This window comes from Nymphalis io, chromosome 26 (genome assembly GCF_905147045.1).
Source record: "Nymphalis io chromosome 26, ilAglIoxx1.1, whole genome shotgun sequence".
Taxonomy (NCBI): Eukaryota; Metazoa; Arthropoda; class Insecta; order Lepidoptera; family Nymphalidae; genus Nymphalis; species Nymphalis io.
This window is the reverse complement of record NC_065913.1, coordinates 1,553,936-1,569,967: the sequence shown is the minus strand read 5'-3', so window position 1 is coordinate 1,569,967 and position 16,032 is coordinate 1,553,936. Positions and strand designations below refer to the sequence as shown.

Here is a 16,032-nt window from a genome sequence, read left to right as displayed (position 1 = left end):
GGATTTTTTTTTATTTTATTCACGTTTTCAATTTATTAGGAAATTAGAATTTTTACTAGAAAAGCTAACATAATCACTCAGGCGTACCTTTTCTGCTAGGTATTGTCTAGCTTTGTCTGGGACCTAAGGGAAATCTAACAGACAGTGTAATGCGCTGAGCACACGTTAGGAAATGTATAAAGTAAGACATTTATATTAAAAACTCACTTGAAATTGTAAAAAAGGTTTATATGTTTAAATCCATTTAAGTTTACGTCGCAAGATGTATTCGTAAATAAAGATAGAACGATAATATGTTTGACAAATATGATTAGTCTAAGCTGCTTAGTTGGATTAGTCTAGCGGCTAGCTGCAGATCCTGAGGTCCTCGATTCACACTCTGAACCAGGTTAATAAAAATTATTAGATTTTTCTGTCAATGAATTTTTAATAGCAGTCCGAAGTTTATCAGTGTCAACACTCCAGTCCTTTGGAAAACACGTAAATCCATTGGTCCTGCACTTTCTTCCTTCCTCATATTTAATTTGATATCTCATCGGGTTATATGTGAAAGAATAGAGAGAGAGAGAGAGAGAGAGAGAGAGAGAGAGAGAGAGAGAGAGAGTGCACCTGTGTTTGTGAACACGCCTTAGCACATTGAGATCTCTTGCGCAGTTGTTTGCATTGAGAAAGATTTCCGTGGCAAATATCAGTGAAAAAGACATCATCGGGATTAATTTTGTAATCGTTTTATAAGCATTAATTTGAAATTCAGTCTAACCTTCGAAGTTAATGTTTTATAAAGAAACAATTTCATTATGAAAATGAAATTAGAACCATATAATATTATCTAAAATAATTAGAATTAAATATAAAACTAATATAAAAAATAAGGTCTATTTTATAATTGTAAAAAAATAAAATAAGACGAGTGCAGTACCATCTGTGAGAAGCTTCAAGTTGAATCGAGGTACTGTTCAAGTTATAGAGGCAATTTAAAAGAAGTTTCGAAAGACACATTCTAAACTTGAAATAACTGGGACTGCGGTGGGACTGTACTGAATACAGTCTTCCTTTATCAAGGAGTAAATAGAAACTAATGTGGAATAAAAAAAAAACTTGGGCAAGTGTAATTAATTTAATAGAGGTCGCCTGGAAGAGATCACTGTAAGTGATAAGGCCTTTGCATACTTCATGATCTATATATTCTTTTTATTATATATTGTTAGTGTGTGTACAATAACTAGGCAAGCGCGCTCCATCTTAGACTGTATCATCACTTTCCATCAGGTGTGATAACAGTCAAGTGCTAGCTTATATATTAAAAAAAAAAAAACTGCGAGACTTAAATAAATAAATACAATAATTTTTCATTTATCATGGTTTTCTTCCATTATACAATTTTAAACTATAAAGATTACAACTAATGTTGTGTGACAGATTATTTTCATTAGCTTATTTGTCAAAATGATTCCAAATTGTAATTTCTTAATAAAATAAAAAATATGCATTTAAGAAATATTTTTCAAAAGGAAATCTCAATAAATGCCAATTCAATCTGATAAAATACAATAACAACGATTGTTTATTTTGTCGCCGATTATCATAATAACAGAATTGACAAATCGTTATAAAGTTTCCAACAACAATGATATTATCTGACCCAGAAACCTACTGCTTACATTGTCTATTGCATCAAAGGAAATTATCCGCTATTTTGCGGAGTTGTCAGGACTCGCATAAAAGATGGCGATGGGTTCCTCTCAAAGGGTTTAATGCTGTTTGAAGTTATCACAATAATAGCGGAGGCGGAACGCTTGGAGATTTTGAGGATTAGAAATATAAACGGTTATGTATAACATATTGTTGATATTTTTAAGTTTCTATTTCATGTTCGAAATATTTTACAACGAAACATTTTTGAAAGGTTTGAGCTTATTTTTCAAGTAAGTAGTAAAATTTATATTCTATATGATCAGCATACTTAGAAGATAGATTTTAAACTTTTTTTTTTTAATTTCTTATATATTTCTGATCAAGGTTCGATGGTCACAGGCGTTTCTTCCTTATATACATTAACGCAAATACAAATACACTTAAGTTATGCAACAACTTCATAACAATACAAAATTAGATAAGAAAATTATAGCATTTTTATATATTTCACATTCATAGATCAGTTACAATTGTGAAATAACCATTTTTCCAAATTCACCTATATTTACAAATACACGTGTAGTATTGTAATGTAGTTGTGTAGAGCAGTACACGTATATTATATATACGTATACGTATATACTCTTACAACGTGTATTATTCAAAGCAATAATATCAAAACAGTTTCAACATAATAATATCGAGATAATGAACGTTATGGAGCACACTAAAATATGGATAAATTTAATGTTCATCTCAGTTAACGCAAATTAGGTTGGGGCCCTTCAAACTCTTAAACTATTCCAGTTCTCGACCCGTGAAATTCTCCAAAACTATATTATATTAACTTTGGCAATGTGTCTTTGTTGGAAAACGTCTGTGGTTCTCATGAGAATGATACTTCAGTTATATGTATTTGTGAACTTTGAGGTATGCTACTCTTGATGAGATGATCAGATCGAATAATCCATCCAATTTATATTGGTCTTATCCATTTCAACATCAATACAACGTGTTATTGAAGGCAGAAAACGGAGCTAAGAAATATCTGAACGGACGAACCTTTTCGACGCTGGAAAATTCCTGCATGAAATTCCAGGTAAATATGGGTATGTTGTAATCCTAGCCGAGAGTTGGACTAACCAGTTAAAACCTGTTTTATTCTTAGTAGACTATTACAGGTCATGATACCGTGGCATCTGCAGACCTGAAGATATCTTGTAATAAGACTCGAGGTATTTCCTTCTAAATATATTCGATGAGGTGAACCTCCTCTAATTTTAACACACAAAAGAACACATTCTATTATAAAATAATTAATAAAGGAATTTATTAATCATACGATGATACTTATAAAAGAAATTTTCCACGTCTATGTAATTAAGACGGCTTTTATTAATTAATGTAGTATAATTTTATGAGGAATATTAATTATAAGAGATGATAATGAAATTTATTATTATTTAGAATTAAGAAAAAGTAAATTTATAGAATTTTTTTATATCCTTTTGTGTATAACAATCAATAAAGGATTTATCGAAAAGTTAAAAGAAGGAAGTGAATAGTATTTTATTTGGATTCGACAATAGAAGCGTTATATGATGATAATGTGCAGGAACTTCTTTATTTATTATACTTTAAAAAATATATATTTTTATAATGTACTAAGGCGGACATACATATGGGCCTGATAGTAAGTGGTCACCAACTCCCATATATATTGGCATTGTAAGAAATGTTCACCATCGCTTTCATCGCCAGTAAAATAAACCTTAAAATAGCAGTAGCTTTTGTCTTTAAGATAATTATTAATATTCTTATACTAGAAGATTGGCACATTCTTCGACAAAATAATTAATTATATTGATTTAATGTATTAACATAAAATTAAATTTTAACGTATAACTGCTTTGCTAACTTCAATAGTTTTTGGAGTGTAAAACAAGAACCTCACTGTCCGAGCGCCTTTGACGCCAACTTTAAAACTATTTCAATTAAAATTTCAAACTTATACAGAATTATGTTCTGTGTTATTAAGTTTGAAATCTAATTATATTATGTGTAATGGAAATTGTTTTAACAACATTTTGTTAATATTAAAGTCGATATCATTTGATGAAATTATTAACCTTTCAAAAGAGCTCATCTTACTAGATTCGTTTAAGATGTAGTGAAAAAAAAAATAACGTCCAACGTTTGGCAAGCATGCATGGCGCAATACTAATAAAATCCAAATGGCAATTATTAAGTAAATTATTTGCAATAAAAACACACACACAGGGCCACACTTTACTTATATTATGATTTTATATAAAATAAAACGAGAGCACAATTTAATTGACATTAAACGCCATCTCTTGACCAAGGGATTAAACGAAAGATAAAACCATATTTTAAAAATGGAAACCAAATTAACGAACTAAAAGAACGCTAATAAAATTTCACCTATTTAAAACTGGACTTACACAATTTATTGTTTCAAGCTAGCCATTATAGGCTTAAAAAAACATAACCAAAGGCGTTGGCTAATGTATCTAAAAATTTTCATTTTGAGAACACGAAATAACGTTTAGACAATTATTTGCCTAGTAACTCAAATTGACCTACTTTGCTCTCGTTTCACTTACATTAAGCGCGGCTTTTTTCTCTTTCCTCCGCTGAAACATTTGGTCTAGAAACAGGAGGAATTATTAATCTGTTTTTCATTACAGCTTTGATGCCTTCCATTATTCTCTTGTAGCGTTCGATTTATGCTTTTTATTTAATAAATAGTAATGTAAATGAAAATTAAAATTAACCTTGAGATTCACTTTAAAATAAATAATAGCCCTTTGTGCCACTACTGCCAAACACCAATATCATTATGTATTGCTATAATCCGGTTTAAAAGGTGAGTTTAATCTAAGATCTTTTATACCACCACTCTATTGCCATGGTGGCAGTATTGGTAGTGTAAAGTGCTTTAGGCATCATGCCACACCAGTTTCATACATAAAAATAATTATTTTAAGTCGAACTTCACCGAATAAACGAATACTAAAAACATTTAAGCTAATTTACGCTTTAATATATAGCAACTTAACTGATTTTACATAAGTATACAATTATAATACACACACAAGTTTAACAATTAATCTAAGTATAAATTAATTAATATTTGGACAATAGAAAGAACCACAAAATTGTTATATTTATAAAATAAATCTCCATTAAGTTCTTAAGAATAATATTTAATCAAAACTTATCTAATAATTATAATAATATAAGTTTCATCTGTATTAAGGAAATTATGTTAATAACAATAAGATTATTGTGTGAATTCTCAAATTATTCCCAAGTATATTTCGTGGTCGCGTCTTGTTTATCCAATCCCTGAGCACTACGTTTGATATAATTTACTACGCCTTTGTTATTATTGGTCGGTTGTTCTGTTGATTTGTTTAGTCTTTTATGTCGTCTCTATTGTGTGACAATTTATAGTTATTTATCCTTTATATATTCTCTTATATATAACAGAATTAGCACAGTGTATCTTTTACGTTTGGTAACAAAACTATAATATTATGTGTTTTCTACATCGGATAAGAAATTAGTAAAAAATATATAGGTCTTGTATACGAGTATGATCATTGCTATCTTTTAATTTGATAACGAAAAAGTTTTTGTACAAAAACCTTTTGTGAAAAAGTTATTCAAATGTTAAAATGGTGCAAAATAGTGATGGCTTATATTTCTTTGGATGTATGATTTTCATAACAATATATCTTAATAAAAAGTTCTCTATGTAACTTGTTTCTTTCAGTGTAGAATACGTAAACAGCTTTCCAATTGCGACAATTATATTGACGTTGGGACGTTAAGTATTCCAAAAATAGATACTATACATATAAACATTTCCATATAACAACTGAACTTGTTAATTAAAGCCTTTAAAGATATACTAGAATGTAACAGTCCTAATGCGATGGAGCATCTTGGTAATGCTGTTTCCTTTCTAGTATTGTGGAACTTACACTCAATTATCAACTTAATGTAATGAGAATAGAAGCTGGATTTAAATGAAGCGGAGTATTCAGCAATTTGCTTAAAGAATTGTATGTTTTAAAACTAATTGTAAGGTACGAGTCGAAGTCAATAGTCACAAGAAAAGTTGTTCATAAACAATATAAAAAATTGAATTATGTGAATATGAATTCATGCACTTATTTAAGTAATAATTTCCTACTTAAAAAGATATGAAAATCTTGAGATTTGAATTGCATACTTTGGAATCGGAGTTTGGCTCTTAATCCACCACGCTGTTACACTACGTTTGATAGTTATATATAAGGCGGATTTTTATGGGGAACACGTTCTAATGATGATAATGATTTCATTCCTTTAAAACTGAGAGATGAATTATAAACAAATAATAAGAACATAACTAATATCAGAAGTATTTGCTCGGTTTTTAACCAACTCGGTAGAAAGTACACGTGTTTTCTCGATCCGGATGACTAATATATTTACCGAAATAATAAATAAACAGTTTAAATAAATAAATAGTACATAAGTATCTTTCATCGGTAGTATTTGTAATTGTAGTGATACGTTCTGGTTTTTTACGTATTAGAAAATGCCGATTAAGTGCTCGTAAAGCCTCCTTTTTTTATAGAATAGGAGGACGAGCATATGGGCCACCTGATAGTAAGTGGTCACCAACGCCCCTAGACATTGGCATTGTAAGAAATATTAACAATCGTTTACATAGCCAATGCGCCACCAACCTTGAGAATTTTAAGATGTTATGTCCCTTGTGCTGGTAATTACACTGGCTCACTCACCCTTTAACCTGAACACAACAATACCAAACACTGCTGTTTAGCGGTATATTTAATGAGTGGGTGGTACCTACCCAGACGAGCTTGCACAAAGCCCTACCACATTAAATTGAGTAGCATTTTTTCAATGTAAATATAATAAGTTTAATAAACGTCATATTATGCTCAACTTTAACCACAGAACAAGGCACATTATAAAATATAAAAACTTCATTCTAGTAAACAAACTATCTTTACACAGACTCTAGCCCATTCTACCTAAAGTTTTGAACAAGCAAGCTTTTGTTAAAAGTTTCAACTTTAAAAAGAAAGCCGAGTTTTCATGTCACAGGAGAGAACTTTCGTCTTTGGTAGTAAGAAATTAACCTCTTTAAGGCGTTGACAATACTACTGCGTTTGTTCCGTACTTTTACATCGAGTTTGTTTGTAACTTTTTTTTTATTTGTAGTTAATCTTCACCAGTTGCTTGGTAAAATAAGTTTTATACGGTGAAAGAGATTTTCGAAAAAAATCTCTCAAGATTAAATTGTATGACATTTAAAAAATAAACGATGTGCTGTTTTTTTCAATAGTTTCAACAGCTTTTGTTTCGAATTGAATATTATATAATGGACTGTAACAAGCAATGTGTACTTGAAAATATTGTGGACAAAAAATTAAAAAACAGCGTCGCAATATAAATTCACAAGAGAAATTAGTTTCCTTCCGTTTCAAGCTCATATTTATTGACGACTACATTTTGAATTTTAAAGTGCTTACAGTTTTTTTATTTTCAGATATTTTCAAAAAAGACTACGTGTTCAGACATGGTCTACAAATTTAGTTCCTTTTCGATTTAGCTTCAACAAATGAAAATATGAACTGCTTTCAATCGATGAACAATTTAAATACAGAAGTCCTATAATGGCCCGTAATATCCTTCTATTGGGTAAAATCCCCCACTGCTGTTTAGAAGATTTGCAGCGTATACAACCACGATAGTTTAGGCTCAGTTATATAGTGTTTTCTCCTCTTTTATTATCTGGTTTATTTCTATCTCACTCTTATTTTGTTTTACTTTGTTTTTTTTTTTGTTTTTCTTTTTATTAGGTTTGATGTGTATGTTTTAATTATATATGTTTGTCTAGAGTTTATATTTGTTAGTTTAAGCTCCCAAACAAGCTGACAAGGCTTAGACAAGGCTATGCGTTTTTGTTGTATATGTAACTCCACACTTTGATTTTTTTTTATGTTATTTAGTGGTTTCTAGTATTTTAATGTGCCTCCATGCTTATTACCATGCAGCATCACTTTCTACGTTTCAAGATTAATCTGATCGAGATATGATATTCATTTGCGATATATATATATATATGGGCCACCTGATGGTAAGTGGTCACCAAACGCCCTTAGACATTGGCATTGTAAGAAATGTCAACCATCGCTTATAGCCAATGCGCCACCAACCTTGGGAACTAAGATTTTATGTCCCTTGTGCCTGTAATTACACTGGCTCACTCACCCTTCAAACCAGAACACAACAATATCAAGTATTGCTATTTTACGGTAGAATATCTGATGAGTGGGTGGTACCTACCCAGACGAGCTTGCACAAAGCCCTACCACCAGTAAACTCGAAACTCACCGCAGAAAACGGTGGTGAAATGTCAGAAAGTGATATGCGACATTGACCGTATTAATCCTAACATTTATACAGTAACAGCCTGTAAATGTCCCACAGCTAGGCTAAGGCCTCCTCTCCCTTTTTGAGGAGAAGGTTTGGAGTTAATTTTCACCTAGCTGCTCCAATGCGGGTTGGTGGAATACACATGTGGGAGAGTTTCGATGAAATTAGACACATGAAGGTTTCCTCGCGATGTTTTCCTTCACCGAAAAGCACGAGATGAATTATAAACAGAAATAAGCACATGAAAGTTCAGAGGTGCTTGCCCGGGCTTGAACTGGGTTTTAAGATTCACGCGTTCTTACCACTGGGCCATCTCGACTTCATTTATACACCCATCAGAATAGACACATAAAGTCATCTTTGGCCACGGAGATGGTTTATGTATATAGATTAAGAAAGTGAAATTTCAAATAATGAATCTGAACATGACAATGACAAGAATTAAATGGAAGTATAAAGTCGTTCTTCACTCTTTAATACCCGTTCCAATCAACCCTTTCCATCTCTTTGTATTTCTCGAAACCAACCCCTTGCGATGTTTTCAACCCCCGAGCGATTTTATAAATATTTAAAAAAGGTACATACAGTAACTTAGGAAGGAACTCTGCAATTTTTATGATACGATTGTGTGAGTGAGACCGTTATGGTTCCGCATGCGCATTGGAAAGAGAGGATAGATAGTGAGATAGAAAACAGAAAAGACTATAAAAGTTCATTGTTATTGGGTGATTTAGAATTAAGATGGAGGTCTGTTGAAAATTTTGTACAAGACTTTATTTTTAATAATTGTTTCTTAACAATGTTTGGAATTTTGTGACACAATTTCTAAAAATATAAATAGAAAAGCCACTCGACTTCAAGTACAGTAGGATTATATGTATATAAATATTTATATACTTTTTTTAAATGAGATGTATAAATCTGTGGTCATCATTGCAATCGACATTGGTACTGCAAGAAATATAAACCATTCCTTATATACTATATATCCCCAATATATGTATATAAATATGTTACGTCGCTTGTGATCTGATTCAATCAATTAAATTGGAACACATCAATTCTAAGTACTGCTGTTTGGCGGTAGAATATCTGATAAGTCAGTGGTCAGCCTTGGTAACCACCAAATAAAATATGTTTTTTTCATACACTTTTCACTTTCCACATTTTTAGTGCTTTCCTACTCGTGCTTCTCTATAGCGATTATTAGTGATTATTTTTCAATCTAAATGTTATTTTAGTATCAAGGCTGAACACAGTCTGGATGTACACAGACTAAAAATGTGAAAAGCACAAATTTAATAACTGGCCTTCAAAACGACCATCATATTCCATATCACTATAATAAAAAAGAATATAAAAAAAATAGTATAATAATATCACACAATCTCAAATAATAAAACGTATCTTTATACAAGTTAACTTTTAAAGCTGCAGCTGTGGATATTCAAATCACTGAACATCTTAAGAATGCTTGACTGTTAAACTTTCAAATAGTTTACAGTGCGAGTATCGTTTACTTGCGCTCATTTTACTTTTAAAAAGAAATACGGACAAAAGTATTTATAATGGACTATATGTCACGTCACTGCTACGGCTATGTGGCTCGTAGCAAGTTTTATATTCAATAAATATCTAATGCGTAAAGATTTATTCCAATCGAATTGCTAGATCATGAGATTAGAGTGTAAAAATAAACAAAATGTTCCTTACATATATATATGTCAGAGATAATAAATTTAAGCGGGTATACGACGTCACTTAATAGAATAGCAACACCACACTACGTGATGTATGTCATGTAGGTTGGTCGGTTGTCAGACGTCAAGTGTGAAAAATATAAGACCCTTATATATAAGATGCCTATTTTATTATGTAGCCGACTGATGGAAATATAAAATATAAAGGAGTATGTCAGTAGCGCGTGTGATCATTTTGTCGAGCGACCCCCGCGGTCTCTTGGTCTCTTGCTCTCAGGACAGCGCCAGCGCCGGACTGCGCACTGACTGATTTAATAAAATCAACATACTGGACGACAATGGCGGCCATTAAAATGGCAATTCATTTGTAACCGCGACATATATACATATATATGTATATGTATATAAAAGAATGATTGATTGACTGACTGACATATCGACTCACCGAGCAACGACAGGAAGATGGGACAAAGTTAATTTATATACAGATCCTTTTATAGAAGGCACTAAGGAAGGATTTTTAAAAATTTTACCCCTAAGGTATAAGAGGGTATGAAAGATTGTTCTAAAATTCAACATTTTTGAAGAGCTATTTTATTGATTGATTTATGATGGTATTGATTTGTAATGCAATAATTCTGTGTACGCGAGCAAAGCGGTAAACGCTAGTCTATATATTAATAGGCGAACATTCAGTACCGTTCTCTTCTGATTATTAACTGATTTTCCATAATATAATATTTATTAAGGTCGAATTTCAATTACTGGACGAATTGTATAGATCGAAAGGTCTAGAATCCTTGGTAACATATAAGAAATATTTACATAAAGAATTAGAGGTAATATTCTGTAATTTTATTGTTAACAGTTACCGATAAAACGCTTACAAAATTTTGAAGCATTTTTTTGGGCAGGACGCACCTTGGTTTAAATAATCAACCCGTTTGATAGATTACCGTGTCTTGTAAAAGGATCGCGTTGCATCACGTATCTAGCGGCCATAACAATTGGTACAGACTGGACAGCGTCTGGACTGTTTTGCTCAAATTATATTTATATATGTAATGAAATAATTGTATTTATATTTCTTTAATGTTTGATAAGTTTTCATTGATAATGGAATTTATGTTTTGTATAATATTTTTTATATGATAATAAAAAAAATTGGATTTTTTAAATGACATTTAAAAAAAGATTTCATGTTTAAAAAAAATATTAAACATGAAGAATATGAGTAATAAAGTAAAAATGGAATAATTAACTTTAAATGTCGTTCCTTTGGATACAGAGCAACTTCAAGTTTATTTATTTCTAATCCTTAAGATAATAAAATAATATTAAAAATAATAATAAAAATTTAGCTTATTTATATATATATATATATTTATATATAAGAAACGCATTTCGAAACGCAATATTTGTAAGGGTTTGGAGAAATATATCAGTCTCTATTGCTTATTGGATACGGAACTAGCGAATTTGAATAAAAGGTTGTCGTAAAATGGTCGCCATCCTATTATTGCGGGTCGTAGGGTTGGGACGTGTGACGTTTATCGATAGTTTTCTTACGTTTTTTTTTTATGTCCACATTTGCATGTTTTGTTTTCGTTGTAATGAGATTGTATTTATATGTACCTATGTATACTAAACTCTTATTCTTATGTGTAACCGTTTTTAGAGGTCATTTAATTGAACAGGGTTTTATAAGTTCCAATTACTTATAAGAGTTTACTACATATGCACCAAATGTATTTTGATTCGTTCGTGAGTTCATAAATACCTTTCTGTTTAGAAAACGGTTTGCAGTATATTTTGAACCGTTTCAATCCAGATTAGAACACGTTCATGATGATGAATTTTTATAAACATCAATAAACGCAATGCGATTTGAGAATTCAAAACAAGGATTTGATCTATTCTTCTGTTCGGACACACACATCCACACACTCACACATACAATAATTTAAAGTATTGCATGTTATTTTATTACTGCGACTCAATTACGGCTAACTAACTTTACCACATCGAAACGTAAGATCTTTATAGAAGTCAACTCTATATCGTGTTCTGAAATCATAATGATTATATACACAGCATAGACAAAAGCAATATCGATACACAGACACATCCCTCAAAAACCTATCAAGGCAACCCTTCAACCGCCATAAACCGAGATCCTAGACATATCTGACCCGTTTCATTCATCTGGGGTTAAGCTCATATAAAAACTTTCTTTACACGTTCTTCGGTACAAGATTTTGCGCTTAGGTAATATCTATTGAATAATTTTTTTCATTATTATTTGCCTAAGGCTTTGCTTGTGTTTTCGTTTGGAAATTGGTTCAATTATCGACATTTTTATATACCAAGGGATAAAATGAAACTACGGGATATATTAAAAAACGTAAACCCATATAAAATAAATGATGATTGCCTAACATATATCTGTATATATATATATATATATATATATATATATATATATATATACCTAAATAATTATGCTACGCCTTTATTTGTATGTATGTATGTAGCGATAGCCTCTTTCCTTAGATTGCAAGCATCAAGCAACTGAACACATATTGTAATACTGTACTTCTCTTCTTTTACCCGCGGCTTCCACAATAGAATATTTCATACAAATTCCTAGTCTAAGCTACTGTGTAAAATGAACCCGTATGCACATTTTCATGCTGCTAGCCCCCGTAGCTTGGCTGGGCTGATATGCCAAACACTCAGTTACCATAATATGTAGGCAATTGTGAATACGATATAAATTCTAAAAAAACATATAACTTAATATATAGTACTTACATATAACAGTCAGAGATGCGTTTGCCCTTATTACTTTGTGCATCTGCGCTGGACCAACTTGACACTGGTATTCCGCGTCGTCCTCCAGAGTCACGTTGACGATTCGCAAGTTGTAGACACCGTGGCGTCTATCCCCGAACATCGTGAAACGTGGGTACCCTGGGATCACCGATGAGAACCCTGGGGAAAAGAAATTCAATATTATTACTAAATAAATGCTGTGTTTTGTTTGGAAGGATGAGCGAGCCAGTGTAATTACAGGCACACGAGGCATAGCACCTTATTTCCCAGGGTTGGTAACAGTACAAATACAAGACTGTCACTCATTTATTTTATTTTATTTAAGTTTGAAACTTAAATATTACATTACAACAGTTATATTTAACGTCCAAAAGAATTTGTTATAAAAGCCAGCGAATGGCCCACTGCTATGAAAATACGTCCACTCTTCTTAATAAGAAATTTTGGAGTGTATTTCACCACGCTTACAGTGCGGCATGGTGAAAACAGAAGCGGTAGAATTTGAACACGTATGTTTTCCACAAATTAAGCTTATGAAAATACAGTAACGCTGACTGGTTGAACCTACGATCTTCATTTTCATATTAACGTCATCTAGCCACTGAGCCAATTTCGCAGAACATAGTTATATAATTATTATATATTTTTTGTTAATTTTATTATCAGCAACACAAAATATTGTCTACAACGAACGCCATTATTAAGTAGGTATTGAATTATGAATGAGTGAGACAGAGTTACTAAATCACACACAATAGACTGAGAAAGAACTAAGACGAAAAAAACCCCTTGTATTTTTCTCGCTAACAATACACTGGCAAAGATTCCTCTCAATTACAGTAATTAGGGGAAAGATGGGATTATTCGAAGAATTTAATTTCGTTAAGCTTAATTATCGCAATTCTGTTGAGATCTCTTGTCAATCAAGAAATTAGGTCTGTTTTAAATTCTAGGTTCGATTACCGATTAGGTTAACGATTTAAAACTTTTGTTTAATTAAATTCGGTGCTTCGTTTATTTAATACGGTTGAGTTTGTTTCAATTCAATTTTTATTTCTTAATATGTATTTGATGGTTTTTTTTTCTGTTGAATAATTTAAGATAAGATCTTTGATGAATCTTAATTTTACAACTATTTATTATCTGGTTTTTTTTTAATACCATTAACATCTAGGTCGATGACTTTGTCTATATGTTTATATAATACGCTATATCCCAAATATATACAATAGCTTCCCCTCCACACATATGCCTGTGTATGTGTGGAGAGGACAGATATTAGGTACCCTATGTTCTAATGTCATAATGATCGGTTCAGTAGTACAAATAAACAAACTCAAATTCACATTTAGGATACCAGCATAACCCGACGGATGTTGCTTTGTCTTTTTTTAATATATATTTTTTTATGTTAGAGGGGATAAACGAGCGTGTGGCTTACCTGATGGCAAGTGGCTACCATCGCCGATGGACACCTGCAAAACCTAAGGCTTGCAGGTGCGTTGCCGGCCTTTAAGGAATGAGCACGCAGTACGAATGTCCACTTATATTTATTTACTTCTTTATATATAAATGGCTTATCTATGTATATTTGGCGACAGGTGAGGTTACAATAACAAACGTATGTGAACAAAATAAACCGAATTTAAATACAATAAGAACGGCATTTTCAGCGTCAATAGCGCTTTACGATCCTAGCGATGTATATCCCAGCTTCTATTCTGGACCTTTGATCTTGTCGCCTACACGCCTAACACAAGCTGAATGCTTTATTGGAGCTGTAAATAAAACATTACTAATACCTTAAAATCGGGGATGGCCATTGTTACAAAAAAAAATATTACCCGTGCTTAAATTCATATTAATACGATTTATATTTATGTTAAGTAATTAAGAACATCGAACTGGCAATCTACAAAAGATGTCATTACCACTGAGCTATTTCGGCTCCATATAGCACCCAATAATTTATAATGAAAAATGTCCCTATCGTGTACATGTTCAAAAACAGGGCGTCTCTCTCATCACTGACTTTCGTCTTATTTCTCCAGAAAGTTCTATTCACGTTACGCAGTAACTTAAACTACGGTGCTAAATTATTCATTCATTCCATTAAAGATTTTATGGTTATCACTGAACGGCAATTACATAGTTACCGGGGATTTATATTTCGTTACGCAATTAATTTTTAAGTTTCGCAGATTCGAAGAAATGATTGAGAATATTCAGATAGATATGAATGTTTACAACGAGTTTTTAAACACTTAGGACTATTCCTTGTATCTCTTTATTCATGTTTTTCTTTGTTGCCATTATTTTATTTTTGAATTAATATCACTACTAATATTTATAGATTTTTAATATAAGATTTATAATTATTTATTTGATGTTATTAAAATTATTGTAATAGATATCAGCAAGAATTTGTTTTTTTTCGAAAGACGACCAATTTGGAATTGGAGTTGACGAAAAGGAACCAACTTTGTTATTTTTTTCATACCCATTTTAGATGTAAAATTAAATTGAAATTCATTCTTAATTGAATCTTATCTTCTTCAAATATAAAATAAAAGAATCATCTAATTATTATTAAAAAAATAAAAACAGAAACTAAAAATTTAAAAATCGAATACATAAATGACATCGTGTACTTTCAATTTAAACTTTGAAAGATTCATGCAAAACGAATACAGAGAAAAATTCCAACAACATACATGTAGCGAAAAGTCTTTACTGTAAATGAAAATCGCAGATAGTTTAAAAACGATGCTCCCTGACCCAAAGTCCCGTTTATTATCAAAGGCTGCAACGGTCAACGTAATCTGGTCCTGGCCCATTATTTAGCTCGAACTTTTTTGTCAGATGAATTAAACTACGCCAACTAAAAGTTACATTTGTCCACGCATCGTTGCTCAGCAGTCTGCGCATAACCGCAAAACGCAACCAATGCTTTTTTTAAACTGACTTTGTACTCTACATACCTGCAACATGAAGGGGCTTGAAAACGGCGGTATGAAGTTTTCGAAATATCACTGCCTTTTATAAGATGAGCAGAATTCTTTTTAAAAATTCGTCATGATATATCCTTGTAAATTCTGAAGGAATGCACCAAATATTTATTCGAAAATCTAAACAAATTTGAATTAAATCTTTTACTTGGTTTTCTGGAAGCCCACCTAGGTATCATACCTCACTACCGGCTATCTAAGGGACATGACGTCTTGCTTTCTATGGTTAGTATGTTTAACATTTCCTACAACTCCAATGTCTAAAGACGATAATAGCAGCCTGTGAATATCCCACTGCTGGGCTAAGACCTCCTCTTCCTTTTTGAGGAGAAGGAGCTTATTCCACCACGCTGCTCTAATGCGGATTG

The 16,032-nt window shown here is 31.8% G+C and overlaps 1 protein-coding gene across 3 annotated transcripts in view; it reads right to left on the bottom strand.

Annotated features, from left to right (window-relative positions):
• LOC126778423 (nephrin) overlaps positions 1-16,032 on the bottom strand; it is a 236,331-nt gene that overhangs the window by 181,474 nt on the left and 38,825 nt on the right. For all 3 annotated transcript variants that reach the window (XM_050501931.1, XM_050501929.1, XM_050501930.1), the window contains exon 4: positions 12,636-12,815. In XM_050501931.1, the coding sequence (XP_050357888.1) occupies positions 12,636-12,815 (180 nt within the window). The remainder of the gene's footprint in view (positions 1-12,635; positions 12,816-16,032) is intronic.